This window comes from Fringilla coelebs, assembly GCF_963513975.1.
Source record: "Fringilla coelebs genome assembly, chromosome: 2".
Lineage (NCBI taxonomy): Eukaryota > Metazoa > Chordata > Aves > Passeriformes > Fringillidae > Fringilla > Fringilla coelebs.
In genome coordinates, this window is record NC_140029.1 from 74,692,398 (window position 1) to 74,716,664 (window position 24,267).

At 37.0% G+C, this 24,267-nt stretch overlaps 1 protein-coding gene across 1 annotated transcript in view; it reads right to left on the reverse strand.

The window, feature by feature from the left end:
- Nucleotides 1-382: 382 nt before the first annotated feature.
- Nucleotides 383-24,267, reverse strand: part of ATM (ATM serine/threonine kinase) — a 57,712-nt gene continuing 33,827 nt past the window's right edge. The window contains exons 41-63 of the mRNA XM_084201462.1: nucleotides 23,725-23,813; nucleotides 23,523-23,625; nucleotides 22,336-22,484; nucleotides 21,227-21,331; nucleotides 20,602-20,721; nucleotides 19,481-19,715; nucleotides 17,936-18,103; nucleotides 15,916-16,035; nucleotides 14,360-14,577; nucleotides 13,442-13,649; nucleotides 12,698-12,811; nucleotides 12,126-12,284; nucleotides 10,836-10,974; nucleotides 10,394-10,476; nucleotides 8,995-9,135; nucleotides 7,887-8,003; nucleotides 6,574-6,723; nucleotides 5,742-5,907; nucleotides 4,467-4,553; nucleotides 4,273-4,387; nucleotides 2,651-2,714; nucleotides 1,852-1,988; nucleotides 383-1,719 (exon numbers count right to left, since the gene is read on the reverse strand). Of these exons, the coding sequence (XP_084057588.1) occupies nucleotides 1,539-1,719; nucleotides 1,852-1,988; nucleotides 2,651-2,714; nucleotides 4,273-4,387; nucleotides 4,467-4,553; nucleotides 5,742-5,907; nucleotides 6,574-6,723; nucleotides 7,887-8,003; nucleotides 8,995-9,135; nucleotides 10,394-10,476; nucleotides 10,836-10,974; nucleotides 12,126-12,284; nucleotides 12,698-12,811; nucleotides 13,442-13,649; nucleotides 14,360-14,577; nucleotides 15,916-16,035; nucleotides 17,936-18,103; nucleotides 19,481-19,715; nucleotides 20,602-20,721; nucleotides 21,227-21,331; nucleotides 22,336-22,484; nucleotides 23,523-23,625; nucleotides 23,725-23,813 (3,168 nt within the window). The 3' untranslated portion in view covers nucleotides 383-1,538. The remainder of the gene's footprint in view (nucleotides 1,720-1,851; nucleotides 1,989-2,650; nucleotides 2,715-4,272; nucleotides 4,388-4,466; nucleotides 4,554-5,741; nucleotides 5,908-6,573; nucleotides 6,724-7,886; nucleotides 8,004-8,994; nucleotides 9,136-10,393; nucleotides 10,477-10,835; nucleotides 10,975-12,125; nucleotides 12,285-12,697; nucleotides 12,812-13,441; nucleotides 13,650-14,359; nucleotides 14,578-15,915; nucleotides 16,036-17,935; nucleotides 18,104-19,480; nucleotides 19,716-20,601; nucleotides 20,722-21,226; nucleotides 21,332-22,335; nucleotides 22,485-23,522; nucleotides 23,626-23,724; nucleotides 23,814-24,267) is intronic.

Genomic DNA, 24,267 nt, shown 5'->3' on the forward strand with positions numbered 1-24,267 from the left:
TCACATAAAAGCAGGATATGCTCTCCCTTTACTGAGGATATAATGTACAAAAATACTACAGTGATTAGTAAGAGACAGTAAAAATTTCTGGGTGCAGATAGATATGGAATACAGTAACATTATAGGTCACTCCAGGACAGTCTCTGGTGAAGAAAAATACTTAAAAGGACTTTTTGTTTAGTCCTTTCCTACCTGCCATTGCTTAATAAGATGTTTCTCCCTTTCCTAAGTGTTCTGTAAATTTCACATAAAGAGCACAGGCTCTGTCAGTTGCTTTAATTTTCAGAGAACAAACAGATCATTGGACAGTATTTCCTCCCCACAAAAAAAGCCAGGATATGCTTTTGGTTACAAGGATCAACAGAAGTTTATGTCAGCTGCATGAAAATACACTATAAAAGACTCCTTTTGCCATATAGACAATATCTTATAGCATAAAAGTTGTGGGAACACTGTACAAATAAAAACCCATTAAATGCTGATTGGAACAGGAGTTCTTCATTTATACTGTAGTAAAAATATTGCATGGAATGTAAACTAAGATAATGTAAGGGTACACCAACCTTTATTCCTGTTTTGAAATATAAAGATGGTTTGGGACGATTTATTAACTATGCAAGTTAGACCATTATTTGAATGGGTTCTCTGATTATCTATATTCACCAACTACCTGATTTTTTACTTTTAAGAAGGAGCAATGTCTTCTGTAAAACCACATGCACTCAGAATTAGATTTTTGTGCTCAGAATACAAATTCAGTGTTTCTGAGAGGTGTTTGCTGCAGATACAGTGACTGTTTTTTTACAGGCATTTCCAATACACTAAGTTTCATTGTATGGTCAATGTCTTGTCAAGGAAGTCAGAGCAACAAAAGCTAAATATTTTTTATTGTTCTGTACTATTAGAGTAATATAAAGTACCAGCATAATTTAATTTACAACAGAAAAAAAACCCAGTCTATTTTATTTGTCCTAAAGCTGTCATTTATATACAGAAGTGTCTATTTAACTAAGCTTAAAAAACCCCAACCCCAAAACCCCTTGATTCATTACACATGAGGTTCTCTGGTTTTCTTTTCTTTCACAGTGAAATTAAAGTATAACTCCCTTTTTGAAATGTAGTTTAGCTAGTTATATCATGAATCTTGGTTTTTGGATCATCCATTCTACACAGTCATGTCATGTTACCACTAGCACATTTGAGTCCTGCATTTTAGCAGATACACAGCAGTGATGAATCTCATGTTTTAAGAACACAACACATCCAGTCTGCCCAACCAAAGTCCTTGTGGGTCACAAGGAACATCAAAGCAGTGCTTGGTGGTTTATGCTGTAGGATGAACCTAAGCAGAATAAAAAATGCTTCTCAGTAACAGGTTATTGAAAAAAAACCCCAAACCATCCACTAAATGCTAATATGGATAAGGCATCATGGTTGCTCTAGATATAAATTTGAAATGAAATACCAGTTTGAAATATTAGAACGCTTGGTGCAAAAAAAAATAGGTTTCTTCTAAAAGTGTGCTGGATCCTTCCAAGTCACACCCAGGGTTTCCATCCGGGAAAGAGACGGCTCAGATTTTTAGGGTCCATGGCCTGTTGTATGAGGAGGTTCACCTGCCCTCCCACACTGAGCACTGTTCCCTCCTCAACACCTTTCAGCTTCTCCTGAAGTCTCATCAGAACACGCTCAGCCACCTTGTTAAAACTCTGGTCATCACTGCTGGCAGAATAAAAAAAGAAAAACAGGTGCTGTAGGTACAGATCCGGAACAACATGAACAACATCCAGTGAGAAAACCATAAAGCAAGGCAACAGTGCAGCAAGAGGAGAGTAAGAAAAAATCTTGCACCTGGCTTTTCTTTTAGGTTCTTGTGGATCAGTACCAAGTGTAGAGCTCATGTCAGCCTCATCCTCTGGCCTCTGCTGCAAATACAAAGCTTTCAAGGGGTTCATGGTCCAGTCGAAAAGAGGATCATAGAGCAGAACCTACACAGTAAATAAACCTCTTTTTAATTTCAGGTGTTAATTACAGCTAGTTCAGTGTCCTAGCACCGTTGGAAATGCTCACACTAACCACAATATTAGGAGGGTGAGTGTTTTTGTTTGGTTTCTTTTTCTTTTTTTAATCAATAGAATTGGGCTAAATTGGTTAGTAAATAATCCAACAACAAAACTGCCTCTGAGCACTTGCAGGTATTTGTGCTGTTCATACTTCACAAAGTTTTGCCATCAGTCCCACCTCAGCAGTGAATTTTTTAATACACTGCTAGGCACTAAAGAGAATAATTAGCTTTTAGTGCACAGTATAACCTGCTTTCAAAAGTCAGTTTCATTCTCTTTCATTCTCTTCTTATGCAAAGATTGAATTCAATCAGTATTACTCCTGTTGGGAATGTTGCACTATGGCTAGAAGCATATATGTGTTGAACAGGGAGAACTGCCTGAAAGAAATACTTTCCAGAGAAAATGCAAACTGGTTACAACTTTATCAAAGATTACATGAATTACCAAATCTGACCAACACCTGACTATGTTCCAATTCAGTACAAAACACTCTAAATGAGTATTTGGTGCAGTGATGCATACAAAGACTGAAAACTGAAGACATTCTGGCAGGTTACTATCCAAAGGCATGAAAAAATGCTTACCTCTACAATAGTCAACAAAGCTTCTTGAGAATTTCTCATTACAGCCATTGTTTTCTCACAGCATCTAGAAAATATTTTACAGTATTTTAGGTTATTTTTGGTAAAATGAAATGGTATTTTTGTGATTTAAATAATGGATATCTGTACCCTACTTAAAGTTTAATTTCTAACATAGGAGTAATCTGATATTTTCACCTGGGGGAAAAATAAAAAGAGAAATTTAGACATGTAAAACCAAGAGAAGACTGTGTAGTTCACTGATTATTATTTCTCTGTGGAAAAGGATGACCTGTTTCCCTGTCTGAAATATTTTGATATGCAGGATTAACCACTGGGTTAACACTGCCTATTTAGGGTGTGCCATGATGGCAGCATTGCTTAGCTGGATGAAAACATGTGCTGGGGTGCTCTGGAATTGGAGAATCCTGGTAGGGCTGTTTCCCATGAAATGAGCAGATCCACTAGCCAGACTGTAAGCAATTTCTGAAATCTTAATGAGTTTGGATACAGAAGTGGTTACCTGCATGAATTCTCAAGCAAACTAAGCTCCTGGAAGGAATGCCAAACTATCCTATGGGACAGGCACTCCTGTGAAAGAGGGTTTGAGATCTGCTTACCTCAGAATGAGAAAACACACACCAAAGTTAACTGAACACATTCACAGCCAAGGGCCTGTTTACCACTTATACCTGAACTGTTATGTACAAATCAGGCTGGCTGAGGCAGAAACAGCATCTGCACCAGTGCCTTTGATACTCTTATTTACTTCAGCTGGAGCTCAACAAGTCAAGTTTTTCTTTATCATGGTTTCTGAAGTAATACCAAACTGTGAGTTTGACAGCATCATCTTTAGACTAGAACTGGCAGTGACTGCTCCTTCATGGGACAAAGGTGTGCTAGGAACTACTTATTAAACTTAATTGCTGCCTTAGAAAGACAACACCTACACTATGTGCTTTTTAAAAGACATGAAATTTGGGGATTGCAAGGATTACTTCACAAACATCATCTAAGTCTGGAATGAGAAATGTCCTGCTATTTAGGAATCCCTTGGGTCATTCACAGAAGGTAGGATGGAGGCTGACTGAAACTCAACTCATTTAGGATTCTTCTGTTTTGCAGTCCAGACCTATTATGGGATTTAGATTTTGTACTTGCAAAGTAATAAAAAATATATATTTTCCAAAAGGGAAAAAACACTCCAAATTACATCCATAAAACCAAACAGAGTCAAAACAAATTGGTTCAAAGACATTTAACAGCTCCAAATATATAGTATAGCACTGAAAGAAATGCACAGTTCTGAAGGAAAAAAAAAAATCATTCTGAATCAGCATTTAGCTATGGAGCCTTTGGAAACACTGAGCCCTCCCTGAATTCCACAAGAGGGTGACATTAACCCACTGACATGTGAACAGTATGAAACACTGAGCAACAAAAATGAGCTTGCAGCTGGTTATATAAATACAAGCATAGGAGTTAAAGGTCAGTATTTAGGTTTGGGTGTTACCAGCAGAAATCTGAGTCCCCTCTCAAGCATTAGAACTATTTAACATGTGACAATCACAAAGCTGGAAGGACTCTGCTACCTCCTTGTCCCTGTGCAATTCAGGAGCACTCACCTTCTGAAGACCCCTTCCACGCCGGTGATACCCATTCCATCCACAATGTCCCTGGTTAACCTAAATGGAACAGTCTCTGGAGTGGGAAGGATTTTGCCTTGCTCAAAAGCAACCCCTAAATGAAAAGAAAATAAAAGTTTTTTTAAAAAAGTGAAAGTAAACAAAAATCAAGGTTCTCCTGCTGTCCTACTTACCCAGATCTATATGCACCAGTTCTGCTGTTTGTTCATCTATCAAGATATTCTGAACATGTCTGTCTCCAAGTCCAAGAATGTAGCCAACTGAAACAAAAATGTAAGTGCTGAAACCATGACATAAAAACCACAGAAAGCCTAAGAAAGATTACTGAGAATATTTTGTCCCCATATAGTGTTGCCTAAGGAAAGAGGAAATATCATTCCACAAATGCAAAAAGAAAATGTTGACTGAATGAAATTGCAAAAAGTTTATTCTCATACAGATGTGCATTGTTTTATCTGCTCCACAGATTTCTTCCCAATTTCTACTTGTATATCAAAGATTATCAAATAATACTGCATCTTTCAAAAAAAAATTTAAAACTAAAAGCAAGTTCATAATAAAATCAGGTGTTATTATTACTAATATTAGCAGTGCCCCCTCCCAACAAAACAACTGTTGTCTAAGTCAGCTTTAAAAATCTCCAGTGATCCAAATTATAGGATCTTTCATGTAAGCCTATTTCAGTGCTTTAATGCCCTTAAATGTAGAAAAACTCCAAACCACATTTCCCTTACTGCAATTTACACCTTTTACTGTTTTTGTTAGCTGATGGACATGGACAGCAGTAGTATTTCCTACAAAAATCTTTCTTCTGAATTGTACTAAACTGCAGACATACTTTTTTTTTTCAGTAAAAAGGGTGTGCACAAACATGTTACCTTTTAAACTGGTTCTATTGTAATGTCTAAAATCTACTAACAAATGTCCTCTAGAGACTCAGTACAGAGCTGAGTCATCCAGAAAAAAATCCAAAGTACTTACATTTAAGTACTTATTTTTCTTTATTATGACAGAAAAAACAAAGGCTTAATAGCCAAGCTAAAATAACCATTTCAGCCAGGGATAATAATGCCAGTACAAAGACAGTAAAAGACTGAGCTTTTCAATGCAGCTAAAGCATCAGAGGCTACACGTGAAATGATTAAATTTTAAACCAAAACAACAGAAATAAATTCAGGTCAAAAAACCCAAACTACCAGAATCTAAGAAAACAAACCACTATATAAACAAAGAAGCACAGAATTCTTCCTTCTGCAGCAAAAATGGGGGTGTGGAGGAACAAATCAGAAATCTTAATTACCAAAATAATGCTGATGTTCTTGCTGGCCTGTTTTGCCCCCTACTCTGCCTTTTTTGACATGTGACAAAAGCAGGACAGCTGCTATGTCTGAAATGGTAGAAACTCATTGGTTGTGTAGCCTAAAAAGCCACTGTAATTAATGCAATACCTATAGAAGATGTGGCCACACTGCGAGTGTATGCCAATCGTTTTTCAAACCACACCGCTGGGTCCAGGAATTTCTCCATGCAGAAATACCGGAACACAGGTTGAAAATTCTCACAGACTTCCATGAAGATTCTGTATTTCTCTTCAGAATGTTTCTTTTGGGCATCCTTTAAACACATAAGAAACATACCCATGAACTCTTCCTTCCTTTCCAACCCCTTCCCCTCCATCAAATGCTGTTATCACATCTTTCTCTTTCTGAGCTAAGAATTATTGTCTTTTTTTGCAGCAATTATTAATGCCCCTATCTGTCTTACTAAACAATTCTATTTTTATACACAACTTAGAGGCTAAAAAACATGGGAAAAAACACTCCCATTTCCTTGATGCAGCAGGTGCATGTATTTTATAGGCATGTGGAGGTAAATGGATCTTGTTGGGAGACACTTCCTTTCTTTGCACTCTTTTCTGGTACCTCTGCTTATCTGATGGCTTCCTGTCACTGTGAGAAAGTCATTCTCACTCATTTCCATGCAAATGCTCCACCAAGCATAAAAACACACTTTTATCCCATTACTACTATAGCAACTTGAAAGGAAATCAATTCTTGCACAATCATGGGTATATAAAGTAACAGGTATACTTGACTGCAATTTTGTGAAATTATGGTGAGGTGATCTGTGGAACTGAACTGAAAGTCTGAATATCTATTCATACCATGCCACTGGTTGTATTCATTATTAGATATACCAAAAGTATAGTACACAGCTCTCTGTGTAAACATTATGAATCAGCTTTTTCTTTGTTTTGTTTTTTAAGTTATTTGGACTCACCAGAATTATTTTATGACATTGGTAACTGGAGTAATCCTTTGGCCTGTATCTCTTGTGAGCTCCTTCTTCAGCATTCACAAGGAACTCTCCAATGGGAGTTGTTCCTGAGCACCACTCCAGAACTCCACTTCTCTGGGAAAGGGGAACCACCTAGAAAAGCAAAACCACAGAGGGAAGATTATACATGGGGGAAGGCTATACACACTAAACTATGAATACACACCCTGCAGAGCATGGATGTACATTTCTGTTTGCTTAAAAAGACAAAGAAGGCCAAACCATGCAGCTGACACCTCAATATATCTTCTAAATACACACATATGTATATATAAAAATCCATACAAATGTTCTCACCTAATAATTGCAACTTTTTCCTAGCCCAGTGAACCTTCCACTAGACATGTAATGATTAGTTACTGCCTGTTTCCTTCAATTTTCTCTTCTTATGGAAGTCTCTGTATCTCACAATTCTATTATTTTCACCAATTCTATTTTTCCCTGCTGTCGCTCATTTTTACACACATAGAAACCTGAGTCTTACTTGAAAATTATTCAAAAAAGTGACTTTAACTCCACCTGAGAATTCTTAAAACCACACTAGCAATTCAGATAAGCACCTTTAGAGATTCCAGAGAGCACATTTCTCATTTGTCAAAGAGAAGAGTACTTATTCAGAGGTCACCTTCACAGCTATTATTATAATGCCAAGTACATAAAAGGAGGAAGCAAAAGTTCCTGTTTAAATACACTTTCTGCATTCACAATAAGAATTTATTGCAATTCTTACTCCCAATTCCAATTCCTATTCCCAATTCTGATTCCAATACAATTTGGAATTGTATTCCCAATTCCAAAAAAACCAGTTCAAATTCTGCATGAAGGACCCTAGATGGGACTTCTGAATTTATTTGTAAAGAATGTTGCAAGACTAGAATTAATTATTCATTAAGGAATATCACAAGGCAAATTAATGAGAATTCATAAACAAACTTGTATGTTCAAGTTTAATGACTAGCAACTTACAGTTTAATGACAGTGTATTACCTAATTTCTTTTCAATTAGAAGTTCATATAAAGAAATCTTTGAAGAGTATTTAAATATATATTAGGCATCATAAAATTTATTTTAATGATTTGAAAAAAATTAAATTGTAATAAATATATTGTTTATTCCATCCCTGAAGGCACAGTGACTATTTTAATAGCCCATAAATAAAAATCCTTTTATATTGCATTTGGGTTAAAAAGAGGAGAAGGGGGAAATATATTTTATTTCTCTGCTGCCACAGAGAAAATTTAGTGTTCGGGGTTACCTTGTATCTTCGGATATTTAATTTCCTCTTTCTTGTTTCAGTGTTTTGCTGGAGCAATGTATTGCACATCTGGAAAACTTGTTGCATGACAGCATCTTGTCTCAGGTCATCACGCCCCTTCAGCATAAACAGAAAAAGCAGCTGAAAAACACTTCTCAGCATCCATTTCTTGCTCAGCAAGTAGAAAAATTATTTTAAAAATTGCACAAAACACAAGTTACTTTTCCACAACAGTCACTTGCAATTAAATGTAATTAACAATTGCTTTTTTTGTCTGTGTTTGGTTTTCTGTTAGTGCTCAGCTGCTTAAAATGGAAGCATCATGAACTTAAATCATCACCTTTTTTTTTTCGTTTTTCTTTTTCTTTTTTTTTTTGACAGATGTTATTTGATTCAGGTTTCTATCAACCGACATCTCTAATGGTTCTCTTTTTAAAAACAGGTATTTGATTCACCATTATTTAGCAAGCCAGCACACAGGCGAAGCAGCATCAGTTGGCACTGCAGTTCTGATTGCTGGATGCAGATCTACTGATTCATGCTTCTCTTTAAAGCTTTCAAAACTAAGCCATACTTGGCAGCAAAACAGAATTCTCCCAGCAACTGCCCAATGTTTGTGTTCAAAGAGAGAATGAAATCAGCTGGGTCAAAGAAGAAATAAATTTTTTTAGAGATCCTTACTTCTATGTGCATGCTTTTGATTGTATCTGAATTGCAAATACTTTTTTACATGTGGAAGAAGAAAGGAGGTATTTAACACAATATGTTGATGGTTCTTATTTACAGAACACTTCAGGTCACCAGCTGAGACATGACCAGGCAAGTCTGGTAGTTGTCAGATAAGCTACTAGCTATTAATTACATGCACTGCTGAAAAAATAATTACAAGCATATTTAATATAATTACTTATTATTTATATTATATTACTTATTAATACTTCAAAATTTAGTTTATTAAAGCATTCCTCAGCTGAGGAAGCTGACAGTGAAGTGTGAAAAGTCTGCTCATGGTACAGAAATGATACATGAGAAAACTGACAGGAGTACTTAAAAAAAAATTTCCAGCATGCTAAGTCTCTGAGATATCATTAAAACTGACAGAACCCACCTTAACCAGCTGTCTCCTTTCTTTACCATCTGATCCTACACAATCTATTATTTTAGGCAGATTTATGCCTCCTGCTAAACGAAATTCTCGCTTGAACGAACTTATTGTCACCAAATTTTCATATTGTCCTGTGGGATCCACCTGAAATTAAAAATACAGTTAAAATGAATGTAAATATTACCTCCATTTCACTCAGACAAAGCAGTAATAAGTTGCTTCCAAACCTCATTAGCAGACTATATGCTAAATATTAATATGAGCACTCCATCACCTACAAAAATAATACCACAAAGGCTATGAAAATATGCTGAGCAAAGGATTTTTTTCTTTTATTCCTCCTTGTTCATCTCATTGGTAGAGAGGATGTAGTGCACTACCTCATTGGTAGTGCAGACTTCCACTACACAAGCTGTGACACAATGTCAGCCTGTCCCAGCTAGCACTGTCCCAAGAAACTGCTCACATATAGCTGGGGACCATTAGGCTTAGACTAATTTAAGGACCAAATCTACAATGCCAAACCTGCTGCAGGGTACAGGATCTATACCTCAGCCAGCCCCTGTATCCTCATGCCCAGAGGAATACTGCCCCAGGGGGCTACATCACAGACCTGCAGCCATACAGTCAGCCTGTACTGGAGGAGAAGAAAGGCAAAGAAAAGAATGATCCAGTTGTACAAAGCAGCAACACCTGGGACCAACTGGAGCCCTACAAACAGATGATATTTAGCATGGTTGGCAACTTCTGGTTTCTGAAGTCAATTATCTTAAAGCACTCCCTTGAACTTATTCAGCTTTATAGACTTAGCCTAAGGGATTTCAACAGGAGGAATTCTGGTCTTGCAACATTTAAACTTAGATGCTGGTCAAAAAAGCAACTCTACACTCCTGAAACTGCGCAATTTCCCAGGTGGAGTGCGTGGTATCAAAAGGGGAGTGCCTGTGCACCCACCCAGCCAATGGGAATGGATCATTGCCCATTACTGAATGATATAAGCACAGGAACAGAGAAGAGGCACACCTATTATTCTCACACCTTCTGTGACATTCAGTTGCCTCCCTGAAACTCTGAGCTAGCACCTACAAGGTGCTAGGAGATTCACACTCCCAAATCCCCTGGGTGAGTTAGGCAGCTCACTGTGATATCACCTTTTGATAATGAGAGACTACTCAGAGGTAACAGTGGCAAAATAAACCACTATCCAGCACACATAATGCCTGGGATCATGGTCTTCTAAGGAAACCATCTCACCCTGCACCTCCCATCTGACAAGGAAGTATCCCCATAGGTGGACCTGCAAAGACCATGGGAATTGAATGAAGAGAACTGACATTACAAAAGCTTGAAGATGGTTCTATGATGATGATATTATAGTATATATTTTTTCAACTTCAGTCACCTTAATTTCCATGGTAGGAACAGCAACATCCTCCAGGTTCTTCAGTTTAATGATTGGCTGGTCAGCTGGAATACTTATTCCTTCTGTAATTAAGAGGAATTAATATTTTTAAATTCAGAGCTATAAAATACACCTGAATTGACAAAACCCAACTTACATTGCTTTTGGACCCAAAAGCTCACTGCATACTTTTAATGAGCTGATGAAGATGACCACAGGACAACTGGTGATTTTAAGAATTTCATACTAAGGGTCTGAGCCCTACAGTGCAAGTAATTACTATGACTTTTAATCCAGACTACATTCTATATCTATCAAAAATAGGACACAGTACTGCTACCTCTTTTAACTAAATATCAGTATTTAGAAATAAACTTTTTAATCTGAGGAAATAAAACCTATCTTCATTATTAAAACAAAACCCAGTTTTCCTAAGACTTACTTCTTTCAGATTTCCACTGAGTAGAATCTAAATTTGCTAATGTGATGTAAGCATCACAAAGTGCTTCAATGTCTCTAACCATAGGAGCTCTTCTTTTCCTTACAATGTTCATTATGGTACTGGCAGCTTCCATTCTGTCCTAAAAAAATCCAAGGAAAACAAACATCAGGTCTATATTTTTTAATATTAAAGATGCATCATAACATGCAGCAATTAAGTACAACTGAGACATGTCCTATGAAAACAGAGCAAACTGCAGCAATGGACAGCCCTTTGTGAGAAGACCTGAAATAATTATAAGAAAAAATTCTGTGCTGTCTGATCTGAGATAATGAGTAATGTAAAATATTATTGGCAATGGAGAGGGAGCAAACCTGTCCAGGCAAAGTGCAAAAGACATGCAAAAGTTCTTCAGAATAAAGGACAGGCAGGTTTTTTAAGATGTTCTTCCCCCATCTGCCCGCTTCTGTTATTTCCTCCCAGCTGAAGAAAAAAAGTCTTGTATGCAAAAGACAGCAACCTGTCCATGCATTCCTTCTATGCCTGGCTCTGAGAGACTTACTTTATCATAATCCCAATCCTAAGGGAGGAAATCACAAAAGAACTACAGATGGGAGAGAAAGGCAAAAAAAAGCCACATTAAAATGTGGTGAAAAAACGTATCAGTGTTGGGGGGTAAGAGGACAATGACAACCAACCATGTCAGGCCTACAATGATGGGGGAAAGAAGGGGCAACATTTTAGATGTGGGATGATTCCAAAGACAGGTTAAACAAAAATTAAACAAAACCAACATTATCATGAAACTAGAGGTCAGTATTACCTATCAGCATGGCTTTTAACATATCAAGGACCCAAAGATATACTGCACAACGCAAACTGCCTGATGGAACATGTTACCACTCAAAGCAGAAAAAATACCCAATTCAGTAGGTACTTTCAACAATAAAGCCACTCAAGTCTTTCTTGCATCTAAAAGGCCTTTTACAGAATGACACATCAGGGACTTTTATCACAAGAGTCTGCAATAATCAGGGCTATTTGTGGCACAAAACATTAACCATATTTTGCTCAACCCTGTAATGATTTCTTTCAATAATAATTACCTACGTATGCACAAAAGGGGTTTTTTAATTATTAAAAGTACTGTTTCCCTCCTACTGCTTCTTAACAAAAGTCTGCTAATAATCTCTATACTGAAACATCCCTCTACATGTTTTGGGTTTTTTCATTTTTTAACAAAATTAAAGGATTGAATGTGATTAAGAGAACAGAAGTTTTTGTAGTCACCACATCAAGCTGGGAGATCTCTTTTGGTGCATTTTTAATTAACTTATTTCTTCTTATTGCATCTGGTTTCGTGAGGAGTTCATCTTTGTTAGCATTAGCCAAAGCTAATATTATAAACAAAGTATGATGTGGATGATCCAGTGAGATTCGAGACATTAGCTGCCAACAAAAGAAAAAGATCCCATTATTGAAAACAGTACAGAAGAGAAAAAAACCCCCAATACTTAATTAACATTATTATTTCTTTTGAACTTCTTAAGTTCCTAAGATGAAATAAAAGGTAATACTTTTCCACAACTGAAAAAACCTTTAAAGTACATTTCTATAACTGCAAAAAATTACTCTTATATTACAAGAAAATCAATAAAGTTGATTTTTTAAGTTAAGAAATGAAAGAAGTCCCCAATCCTCTGCCCCCACCATACTGATTTGGCATCACTCATGTTTAATACACCCCTATCACAGCCATAACTTCTTTTAGCTGTAACTGCTCACAGGAAGGTGGATATTATTTAGAAGTAGGCACTACCAAGCCAATCAAGGTATCTTTAGGTAAGAAAAACAAAAATTACATTATTCAGAACTTCATGAAATCCTAAACCACCCATCATCTTAGTTCCCATTCGAGCAGCCAGCTGGTACATCAGAGGCAAGAACTTGTATGAAGGGATCTTCTGTGCGTTTTTCTGTAGGAGAGAAAACTCAGTTAGAGAGCTGTACTAAACTAAACTAGCTGTACTAAACCTAACAAAAGCTGCAATAATAGTAATAGTAATAGTAATAATAGTAATAATAGTAATAGTAATAATAATAATAATAATAATAATAATAATAATAAAAAATAAATTATCATGGCTGTCTGATCAAGCAGCAATTCAGGGAGTATCATATCATCTTGGCCCATGTCTCCTAAATGTTGCAAGTCCTTCATAGGAGTACTATTTTCTATTCTACCTTTCACGGCTTTTAACCTGAAAGTATATGTAATATAAACAAGAATAATGTACCTAAGGCTGTTGAAGATGGGTAGATTCCAAGGTATGTGAAGAACAAGGGGACCACAGTAAACGATCATGAGAAATGTTTAATCATACAGACTTGTCAAATGAAAATGCTAATTAAAATATAATTAAAATGCATTGAGAACTACAGGTCTCACTGATGAAAAACTAACTGATAAGCAATGACAACTGAAAAAAACAAGTTTTCAGGAAAAGTTAAGGAGCTACATAATTCATCTTCTAGAAGTACAGGAGAAGGAGAAGATGGATATTTATTTGCCAAAGCATTAGGAAAAAAATGGAGCAAACATATACCTTCATCATTTCATTGACTCTGTCAACTCCAGAATTTTCAAGCCAGAGGGAACAGAGTCGGAATATCCACATATCATGTTCTTCTCCACTTAGTAAACAGCTGATGTAGTTCTCCACTGCTTTACACAAGAAGCGTTTGCGGTCCTCGGTCAGGGCTTGTATTGCCCCTTCATCCAGCTCAAGTTCTCGCTGAACCTTCACTGTGTATCTACATGAACAGACGTCACGTTTAAACAACAAATTATTTCTTAATCAACTTACAGCAAGGCATTCCCTAAGTCTCTCGCTAATTTAACATTTTTTAAGTTGTTCTCTATGTACAAGCACAGTAAAATAAACAGAAGAAACTGTATTGTTGGAGCTACTCCCTTGCTGTATGTGCACACAAGTAAACTTCCTGTCTTCTGTCTTCTTGATTAAATCTCAATATTGGCATAAATGTGAATATCCAGTACAGATCATTTGTGTAAGGACTTCAGTTTCCAGCAGCTGAAGTTCATCCTTGTCTACTCACTTGCAGTTGCTCTTACTAAATCCTTAAGAATCCTGTATTAAATTTAATTCTACTCTCTCACTAAACATGAAATAGAGAAAAATGTCAACTCATTTATTTCTACTATGTAACATTTTTGTCAAATAAACTGAACAGATCCAGGGGATATACATGAATTCCACACCATGATCATCCACACTTATGTCTCTGGCTTAGTTTTGGCCCACACTATCCAGCACACACCTAGACCATGTCCAGGCACAGTTCAGAAACCATTCACAACAAGCACTGTGGATCTGGCCACTGCTTTGTGGAGAAGGGAAAATGCAGCTGTAGAGATGTGATCCACGCTGCAGCTGTTGCCCAGAGAATAGAGCAGGAGCCTGTGACAGCTCCATAGTATCCAGTCTCCATTTAATGCTCACCTGTTGGTCTGAACCCTACGCTCCCTGATGAGACCAACCTCCTCCTTGGCCTTCTTCAGCAACGCCTGCTTATTTTCAAACTCCGAGGATTTCATGTAATTCTCAATTCGCTGGTACTGATTATCAGAGAAACGGGCCAAGGAGAGGAAAGCCTTCATCTTTCCTTTCTTCAGCTCATCACTGCTGTCTCCACTGTGGCTTGCAGCAATTTCCACAGCCTAAAGGAGAAGTTACATTAATGGTAAGATCAATAATCAGATAAACAGTGCTGCAGAAAACTTGATGAAACTCTATTTTCATTGAAAAACAGAATGGCTGAGGCTGGAAGGGACTTCTGGAGCTCATCTTGTCCAACTTCCTCCCTGCTCAGCCAGAGTCATATGCTTGAATAGATTATTTAATATTGCCTGTGATGGAATAAATATGCATACAAAATAAATCTAACAGGCTAAATATTTTTCTCCTAAGTGAATTTAATCTTTGAGAAATGTTTCAGTGCAAACAGTCAAAAAATATTATCCTGTATGAAACAGCTTCAATAGCCATACAGGAATTTTCCATGCTTATCTATCTTTTACAGTAACGAGGCATGAAGTTTTAAAATAGTCTTACAGACTTGTATCACAAGATGGTGAGAAAAAAAAATGGAAGACAGTCCAAAAAGTGCCCAAAGTAAAGGAAATCATATAAAAAAAGTCATGGATTCAAATCATCAGCGTGAAGAAAGCATATAGGCAACTATGTTGAGTTTCACAAATTAGCATGAAATAAAGAAATGCAGAGTGGGCAAATATTAATACAAATATTTCTATTACTGGCTAAAAGTTTAAAACAAAAAAATACAGCACTTTGAAACACTAGACCAAGACTTTGCATCATCTCAGGGGTGACCTTATCACTTTCTACAACTGCCTGAAAGGAGGGTGTAGCCAGGTGGGAAGTCAGGCTCTTCTCCCAGATAACAAGCAGTAGGACAAGAGGACATAACCTTAACCTTAAGTTGCACCAGGGGAGGCTCAGGTTGGACATTAGAAAGAATTTCTTCATAGAAAGGGTGATTAGAGACTGGAGTGGGCTTCCCAGGGAGGTGTTGGAGTTACCATCCCTGGAGGTGCTGAAGGATAGACTTGGACGTGGCACTCAGTGCCCTGGTGGTGGTGGGTCACAGGATGGAGTCCATGATCCCAGAGGTGTTTTCCAACCTAACTGATTCTATGGTTCTCTGAAATACAGTGGCTGTACTGAAAAGCTGGTGAGGGAATAATTGTCCTGAGAAGGATGAAGTAGGGATAGGGAAAAGGAAAAGGAAACTAGACAAGTAGTTGTAATCACTGCACTTCTAAGCCAATAAAAGACGTTTCATTGTAATTTCTACAAAGCCATATTCTAAACATTTAATGAGATTACAGTGTTACACAATACAATGTGAAACCTTAATATATATATAAAGAAACCATACTTTCAATACAGAAAAATAAAAACTGCAGTGAAAAATCTACTTGACACTTTAACACAGCATTATCTCACAGATTGAACATTTCAAAGACTGGATGCACCTTTTCTAAGTATTTCTGCATGATGACTGTAGGGTTTTCCAAGCATGTTTCCGCTAACCAGGTTCCACAGAGCCTCAGGCATTCTGTATACATCAATTTCAGGTGAGGATCATTCTCGACCTTTGGAAAAGCAAGTTTTGGGGAAAAAATTAAAGAGAATCAAACAAAAATATCTTTTACATATGAGGTAGGAAATTTCTAAACCCTTTAAACCCCCAACAGAATTCAATCACTGAGGTCTGTCACACATAATGCATCTACAGAGTCATTTTTCATCCACATCTACAATAGTCAATAACCTTAAATCACATTCACATTTTACGTAAGGCAAAAGGAGAGTGCACATATTAAAATGCCTGATAGTTTGAACAATCAAAAGCAGAATAAACCAAAGACAAAATGCAATAAAAATCTTAAACATTCACAGTATGTTTTCAGAATTGTATTTTATAAATATCCCCATTTAGTCTGAAGTATCACAGACAACTCCATAGGTAACAGTCAGGAACCACAATAACCATGTGTGATCATCAAATTCTTCAGACAGACTTCTACATGGAAATTTGATTAAAGTGTTTTGAGAAAATGATGGAGTACACTTCCAAAAGACTTTTCTCCAGACTGGATGTTCAGCTTTAAATATAGAGTTGGACACGTTTGCAAAATACTTCAAATATAAAGAACCATGTGACCATGCTGTCAACACTGACTGTGAAATACGTATGTGAACATCACAGGCTGTGAAAACACAAATTCTCCTTACATGGACAGGGTAAATGTAAGGAAGGACAAAATTTTTGGAGGGCCTCATCAACTGATTCATGGAGAGATTACAAAAATCAAAAGAACAGCAACTCTTGATTCTGCCCTGGTATGTATAGAGAACTTGGCCCAAAATAACCCAGCTTTTCTGAAGTGTGATATTCCTTAAGAACATACACAGATTCAAAGCAAATGGCTTTGAAATTCTCAAAGAATACCATCACAGGTAAATGTAAAGGTATAGACAAAAAGGCTTTTTTACTGCAGTGGTACACACAAATTCTAGTCAAGTATTTGTAGACCATATTTTAACAAACATCATCCTGAGGCATTTGTGAAGGCTGGATTGACGGGCCAAGGCCAGCTGTATAAGGTTCAACAAGGTAAAGCACCAAGTCACAACCCCAAGAAGTTGTGAAGCTGCCTGGCAGAACAGGACCTGGGGGTGCTGGTCAGCAGCAGCTGAACACGATCCAGGGTGTGCCAGGTGGCCCAGAGGGCAGTGGCATCCTGGCCTGGATCAGGCAGGGTGTGGCCAGCAGGAGCAGGGCAGTGACCGTCCCCCTGTGCCCAGCACTGCTGAGGCCACAGCTCCAATGCTGTGCTCAGCTCTGGGCCCCTCACTGCAAGAGAGACATTGAGGGGCTGGAGCGTGTCCAGGGAAGGGCAACGGAGCTGGGCAAGGGGCTGGAGCACAAGGGCTGGGAGGGGCAGCTGAGGGAGCTGGGGGTGTTCAGCTTGGAGAGAAGGAGGCTCGGGGGGAGCCTTATCGCCCTCTGTCACTTCCTGAGAGGAGGGTGCAACCAGGTGGGGCTGGTCTGTTCTCTCAGGCTACAAGCAGTAGGACAAGAGGGAATGGCCTCAAATTGCACCAGGGGAGGTTTAGATTGGATATTAATCACTAAAAGGATTGTCAAGCATTGGAACAGGCTGCCCAAGGAAGTGGTGGAGTCACCATCCCTGTTTAAAAGGGATTTGAAAGACATGTACATGTGGTGCTTAGGGACATGGTTTGGTGTTGGACCATGAATAATGAATTCTTACATCTGCCGATCTTACAGACTTTCTTTGAAAATCCCTAACAAGATTTGCTAACACAGTTTTTTTTGCTTTCAGACATTTTGAGAGTACAACTCAGATTTAGTATTTAATATTGCAGAGAGGCTTTTAATTTTCTTCCATGAGAAAACTTCTGCAAGTGGAATTAGGATCTTAAATAATTTAATTCCTGTAAGTTCAGACATTATGTAACACATACCCGAAACCAATCTGCATCTAATTTTTTTATCATTGTTTTAAGTATATTCAGTGCAAGACTCTCTTCCTTTTTAGCCCAGAAAACCTGAGCTTCTTCAAGTTGCCATTCAGAAACTCCATTTCCATTTGGATTGTGTTGTTTGATTTGAAACATAGCTCTTTCCGGAAGCTGAAATTGAAAAATAATGAACAATTCTTTAAGTAAAATATCTGTATCTCACAGCAAGTTTTGTTTTTAGACTCTGTCTCCATTTTCTCTATTTGTGCAGCATAGTCTGCCCATCCAAATTAAAAATTTATTTGCAGCAAAGACGTGAAATTGTTTTTCTATATACTTGCAGAAAATCCTGATTTGCAACAAAAACAGACTGGAATCAAATCTCACAAACTCTAAAATAAAGTATCTACGTTTAACATTTTAAATTGGAGGTAGAGAAATTCTATAATCAGTACCTACTGAAGTAATGAATTTACAGCTTAGCAATTATTATTACATTATTACATGCATTACATACATTATTACAGACCACAGAAAAATAATTATAAAAATGGCACCACCATATACTAATTCTTTAGCATGCCTACATCTTCACATATATCACTGGTAAAGTACCATCCTCACTACTTAGTATGACTGCGACAGCACAAGGAGCAAACTATGCTTTTAACAAACTTGAGGCTTTTACAGAATACTCACTGCCACAGTGCTGGTGGCTGGGCAGGCATGAGACAAAAATATCTGAAATCATTCTCCCCAACAGCTTCAGAGGCACTGAGTAAAGTGCCTCTGCAAATTCATGAATCAAAGACAGCACTATTCTACCGATTTCATCACTATTCATAAAAGGAGTTTTATGAATAGTGATGTGTGAAATAGCGAATAGTGAAATCAAAGCTTAATTTAGTTTTGCATATCTGAAGTGTTAAACACCTTTCCAGGTTCTGTATTTAGCTGGCATTATTTTCTGTAGAGGTCCTTGGAGGATACTGTTGCCCTGTAAATTCTTGTGGAGTTACTCATCCAGATGCACCACCTTGAACAAGCCAAGGCTGACTCTGGGCCTTAAATGCATCAGCAACTGAAAAAACCACTGACAGTGCAAATCCCAAAAAGTCATTCACAGAAACAGATTTACCGCAGCGCAACGGGGTTTTGAGAGTACAAAGCTTTGAAGACAACACTAAATACAGAGATGCAATGAAGTTATCTCTGCAGTTTTACTTGGAACACTACAACATATGATGCAAGTGAAAGTTGGATATGTAAAACTACACCAAAATGAGAAACAGAGCTAGAAAAGCACTCTTCACTAAAAATGTCATTTCTGTATTATCTACCTCATCCAGTGGCTTACACTTATGAACAAAATTCAAAAACATGCTCATAAATACAATTTATTAATAAATTCTACATAATTTAAGTCTCAGATTGATTTATTGAATAATCTTAGAATACAGTTAATCATTAGTACTGTTAAAAATAAAGTTCTTTTATAAACTAAAAAAACCTAAACATCTGTTCTTGGTCTTTCCTGAAATTTGTTACCTGAGTGTTTTTAGCGGTTCTTGCCAATCTAGAGAGCTCCACCAGATGTTTGGTCAGCAGGTCTTTAATACATTCTCTTTTGGTGTTTTCACTCTCCTTTTCAAGCAAGATTTCCAAAATTACAGTGCGCAGAGCCATGACAGGCTCCTGGAAATGGAAGTCACTGTCTTTGAGAAGCTGGGACTGTCTCTGCCATTTCAAATAAATGTCATTCAGTTGTTGAGTAGTAACAGATCTGCAATTGTTCCCAAAAGAAAAAAGATTTGTTATTAATTTTCAGTAAATATCAGTGAAATGCAAGATGAGTAAAAAGTAAACTGCAGAGAAAGTTCAAATCCTACACTTCAAGAAATAGTGATAAAACCCTACAATGGTTACCATAGGCAGACTAAACTGGAAGCCTTCCAGTTTTAACAAACATGAAGTACAACAACACTCAGGTGAACTACTCCTCTGTAAATATTCTTGATTAAGCATCAAAATCTTGTGTTAAAGGTCCATCAGCAAAGGGAATCACACTCCAACACAGGGCTGCTGAAAAGACTGTAGGGTGATTATTAGCTACCAAAGGGATAGAACTATAGCAGAGAAAATTCAGTGTTAATAGCACTGCAGAGATAAATACCTTCCTGTGACTAAAAAGCAATCTTAAGAACTTAAGAAGAATACTGATGGTAATAGAGGTCCATGAAGAAAATTATTCAAACTGAAACAGCTTTCAGTAAAGCTATGGATGTCATTATGGAAATGGAAAAGATTTTTAGAAAAGAAACTAAAAGAGGAGGACTCAGTTACTTGAGTAAACCAGAAGCTAGGAGATATGACTGCTACCTTGGAGTATGAGGGAACTCAATATAAAGGAAAGAAAACAATGAATTAAAACATTATATTGGCATGATTTCAAATAACTCAAACTAGACTGCAAACTAAGCCAGTCTGGAAATAAAGAAAATCTAAAATTGTCTTCACGTAGTAGAGCTAAATTCCTTGTCATTCTCAATATGAAGTTTGAGATGTTGATGAATAAAATCTCTTAAGGTCATTTTAAGTTTTGTGCTATGCTTGATTACTAAAAATCCTGCAAACTGAGGAAGTGGTGTGAAACAATCTTAAAACATCACCTGGAGAACAGCAGACCCGCATTTTCCAACTCTCCAATTAGCTGTAGTCTGCAAAGGGTTGGATATAAAGAATAAACAGACTCAAGACTGCCCTTGCACAGCTCTTCTACTTCATTCACTCTAAGGATTTAATAGAAAAATAGTAATTATTTTTATTTAATATCAGCAAGTAATTCCAAATATCCATAACATAGTTTCCACACAGTGAACAGAATTTAAACAGCAAAACTCTTCAGTCTAGAGTTAACTTTGCACTAGCACTCAAATTCAAAAAAATTAAGTTTGTCAATAAATGAAAACACAGTAAGGACACAGAAACTCCAAAATCAATGTGATAGCTCAGCTAAAGAGCACTCAGCACTGGAATCCACTTAAGAGGTCCACAAAGTAAGGGATGTGTACAGGAAATGTATTTTCAATTAGCACACAAAGTACATATGCACAGATGACAAACTGAAGTTAAAAAATATTGTTGCAGTCTTGAAGTAGTTTTATTCTATGCATGAGTCTTTATTTGAGCCCTAAAACCTCCTGATAGTCTTTCATACACAACCTGTGACTACAAACACACACATTGTCCCCACCTCTCTCTCCCACATCACAGTATTTGCATACAGTTTGTTACCTGGCATCTTTAAGACTGTCATGGAAAGCAGAGAATTCTTTATCTCGTAAAGACTGAAGAGCATCATACAATGATTCATGGTATCCTGGACTTCTTGCTTCATCTCTAACAAATAAACAAAAGTTAACATAGAATAAAATGAAACACATATTTCTGTATAAAGAAGTAAATTTTGTCTTTGTAACAAGTATTTTTGGTTGCACATTTTCTGCAGTTGGATAGGTTGCTGTTTTGAATGATAAAAAAATCATGTGATGCTATACATTTAAAATCAATTTAGTGTTTTATAAATTCTAGCTGTTCTTGAATCTTGTTATAGCTCACCTATACAAAGTTTGTTCTGATCGTGGCATGGCATATGCCCTTCAACAGGCCATTTGTGAAGTTCTCCAGGTATGTCTAAACAATGATCAGCAGAGAATGAGCACATGAAGAGTATGTTCTCCACCCTGCTGTAAGAGTCTTAGAAAAATTCTCCTGACTACTCAAAATTGATGTAGGAGCTACTTTTTTTGTGACTTTTTTTTGCTTTTGCCAAAACACAGTGAGTCAATTCTGTATTCCTCCTAAACTGTGCACTGATGCAGCTGTACTAAGGAAGGACAGAGTTCACACTGGATCCTGGTCAGTCATATCAAGTAACTGCTGCCAGGCATCCAGCAGTATCCTCTCTCCAGGACATTACTCCTTGTGAAGGAGTAGCCATGAATCTATACTGGCGTTTGCTTATCCAGGACTTGATAACCTCTTGTGGCTTACTGAGTAATATTTCCTGTTTTCTTATAAATTAGATACTAAAAGCTCTCTCTATCCCTCTCTCATACTTAAGATACAAGTACATATAAGATATGAGTCAAAAATGGAAAATTTCAGTTTAGCGTTACGAACAATCACAAAGAAGAATCACCTGTGTACAGTTTCCCAGGAAAACAAAAAGTGATGTGCATTCAGACAAGTCTAAGTGAAAAACACTGCTTTTCAGTTCAATGATTAAGATGAACTAGGTGACCTGCTTTACAGAAATTACGTTCTGATCTTGCCTTTTTTTCCTTGGATCTGACCCTATTGCCTTTTGCTTAAAGAAATAGCAAAAAGATAAGGTGGTTTACTTGACAGAAGAGATGTGGCTCCACTGCATATTCCTCCATGCTGCCTGGTACCGTATTTCCTGCAGTTCTGCACACCACTCAGTGTTTTCATGTTCCAGACCTTTTAAGTACATGGAAAGAGTGTGGGAAAGCCCAAAATTCTGCAAAGCCTGGAATTAAGAAAATGACTCAAAATTTATTTTCCTCCTTTATTAAACGGAACTGGTATTTTTTAAGGGCTTTGTTTTACTTTTGGAAACAAAGAACCCTTTGCAGGAAAGACAAGACCATGACTACTTCTAAACTCTACATGTAAAATGAAAACTTTTTAATAAGACTACCAATCACACTATTGATATCTGCAACTCCAGGAAAATGGTTTTATTACTACTGTGGCTGACATTTTTCAAAATAATTTTTCACACTGTGCTTCAAATTAACTCTCAGCACACACTACTCCAGGCCATCATTCCTGGGTGGTAAGTCAAACTGAATTTTACTTCTTAATGAACTGTTTCTCCTGATAAGGATTTGAAAAGATTTCCCATAATTCCTATCTGTTTGAAGGCCATAACGTCTTTATAATTGTGACCAATTAATCAGATTACATGTCACGCCACTATGAAGGACAAATGCAATGGAATTTTAACAGCGATACAAAATAATTTCTGGTAAGAAATTAAAAGTACCATAGGAAAATTAAATGAGGGAAACACACAAACATCTATGCTACATTTTTATAGAACTGGTATAAACATTTTTAGGCTAAAAAGACAAAGCATATTAAGGATTCAAAATAACATCAATTCTTTTTATCTACTCTATCAGAAAAATCACATAGTGATTCATAGTGGAGTGATTTAAGAATGAGATAGCAAAAATAACCAATTACATTACTTTCTATATCCTGTCATTTTAGGAGCTGGCCTAAATCTGGAATATTGAATATACTTATTTTTAAGTATTTCACAAAATTCATTACCCATGATGGATTATGGGTGAATGACAAGAGGACTAAGAACCTTAATATTTTCAGAACAAATACTGAGTTGTCTTATATCCGCAGTCTGGATGCCTATGACAATGGGCTAGACTTAATGAACAAAGAGATCACTTTCAGTCCTAAAACAAGTCTGGACTTACTACAAATGACTCAATATGATGAATATCACTTCTTACACTCAATTCCTCTTACAAAATAATATTACCTCCATTATTCCTGCCTGGCGAGTAGATGGAGAGAGGCTTGTCTCAAGGTCATATGTTACAAGGGCTTTCTCCCATACTGCTTCATGCTCATATGTTCTTATCCTGTTATAAGTGAAAAAAGTTTTCAATTACTAGTTCCTTTCATTCCTTCCAAATGAAAACAATGCCTTTAAAGAACATAAGAACATGAATAAATTATACCGTGCCAATGGCTGCAACATTCTTCCTCCACCACAGCCATAAAGACTGTCAGGTTCTCCAATGCTTCTATAGATGTCCATGAGAAGGTCCTAGAACGTGCACCACAAAACAAAGAACTATTTTTTTGGAACCAGCTCAAGTTAGTTTTACATATATCATATCAGTTTATAAATGTTTTTACAGGTAACATCATTGCTTAATTTTCCTTTCTGTAGTATCTGAGCCTATCATGACAGGGAAAAAAAAGTTACACAGTCTAGCCAAACTCTTCAGGCCTAGTTTCAATGCTAATTTAGTTTTTAAAGACCTAGAGCTGGGTCTTAGGTGGGCTAGTTGAAAAGCAAAAGGCAATAGTAGTAAATGACATCAGAGGCACCAAGTAAGCAATGCATCTTGGAAGTTATACAAGCACAGTCCTGGAATAATTAACTATGGAAAGCAGTAACTTAGATAAGACTACTTGTTCAGATTTGATATATCAAATACACCTGAGGGAGATAATACTAAGTTGGTTTTGATAATTGCAACTTCTACATCACTTCC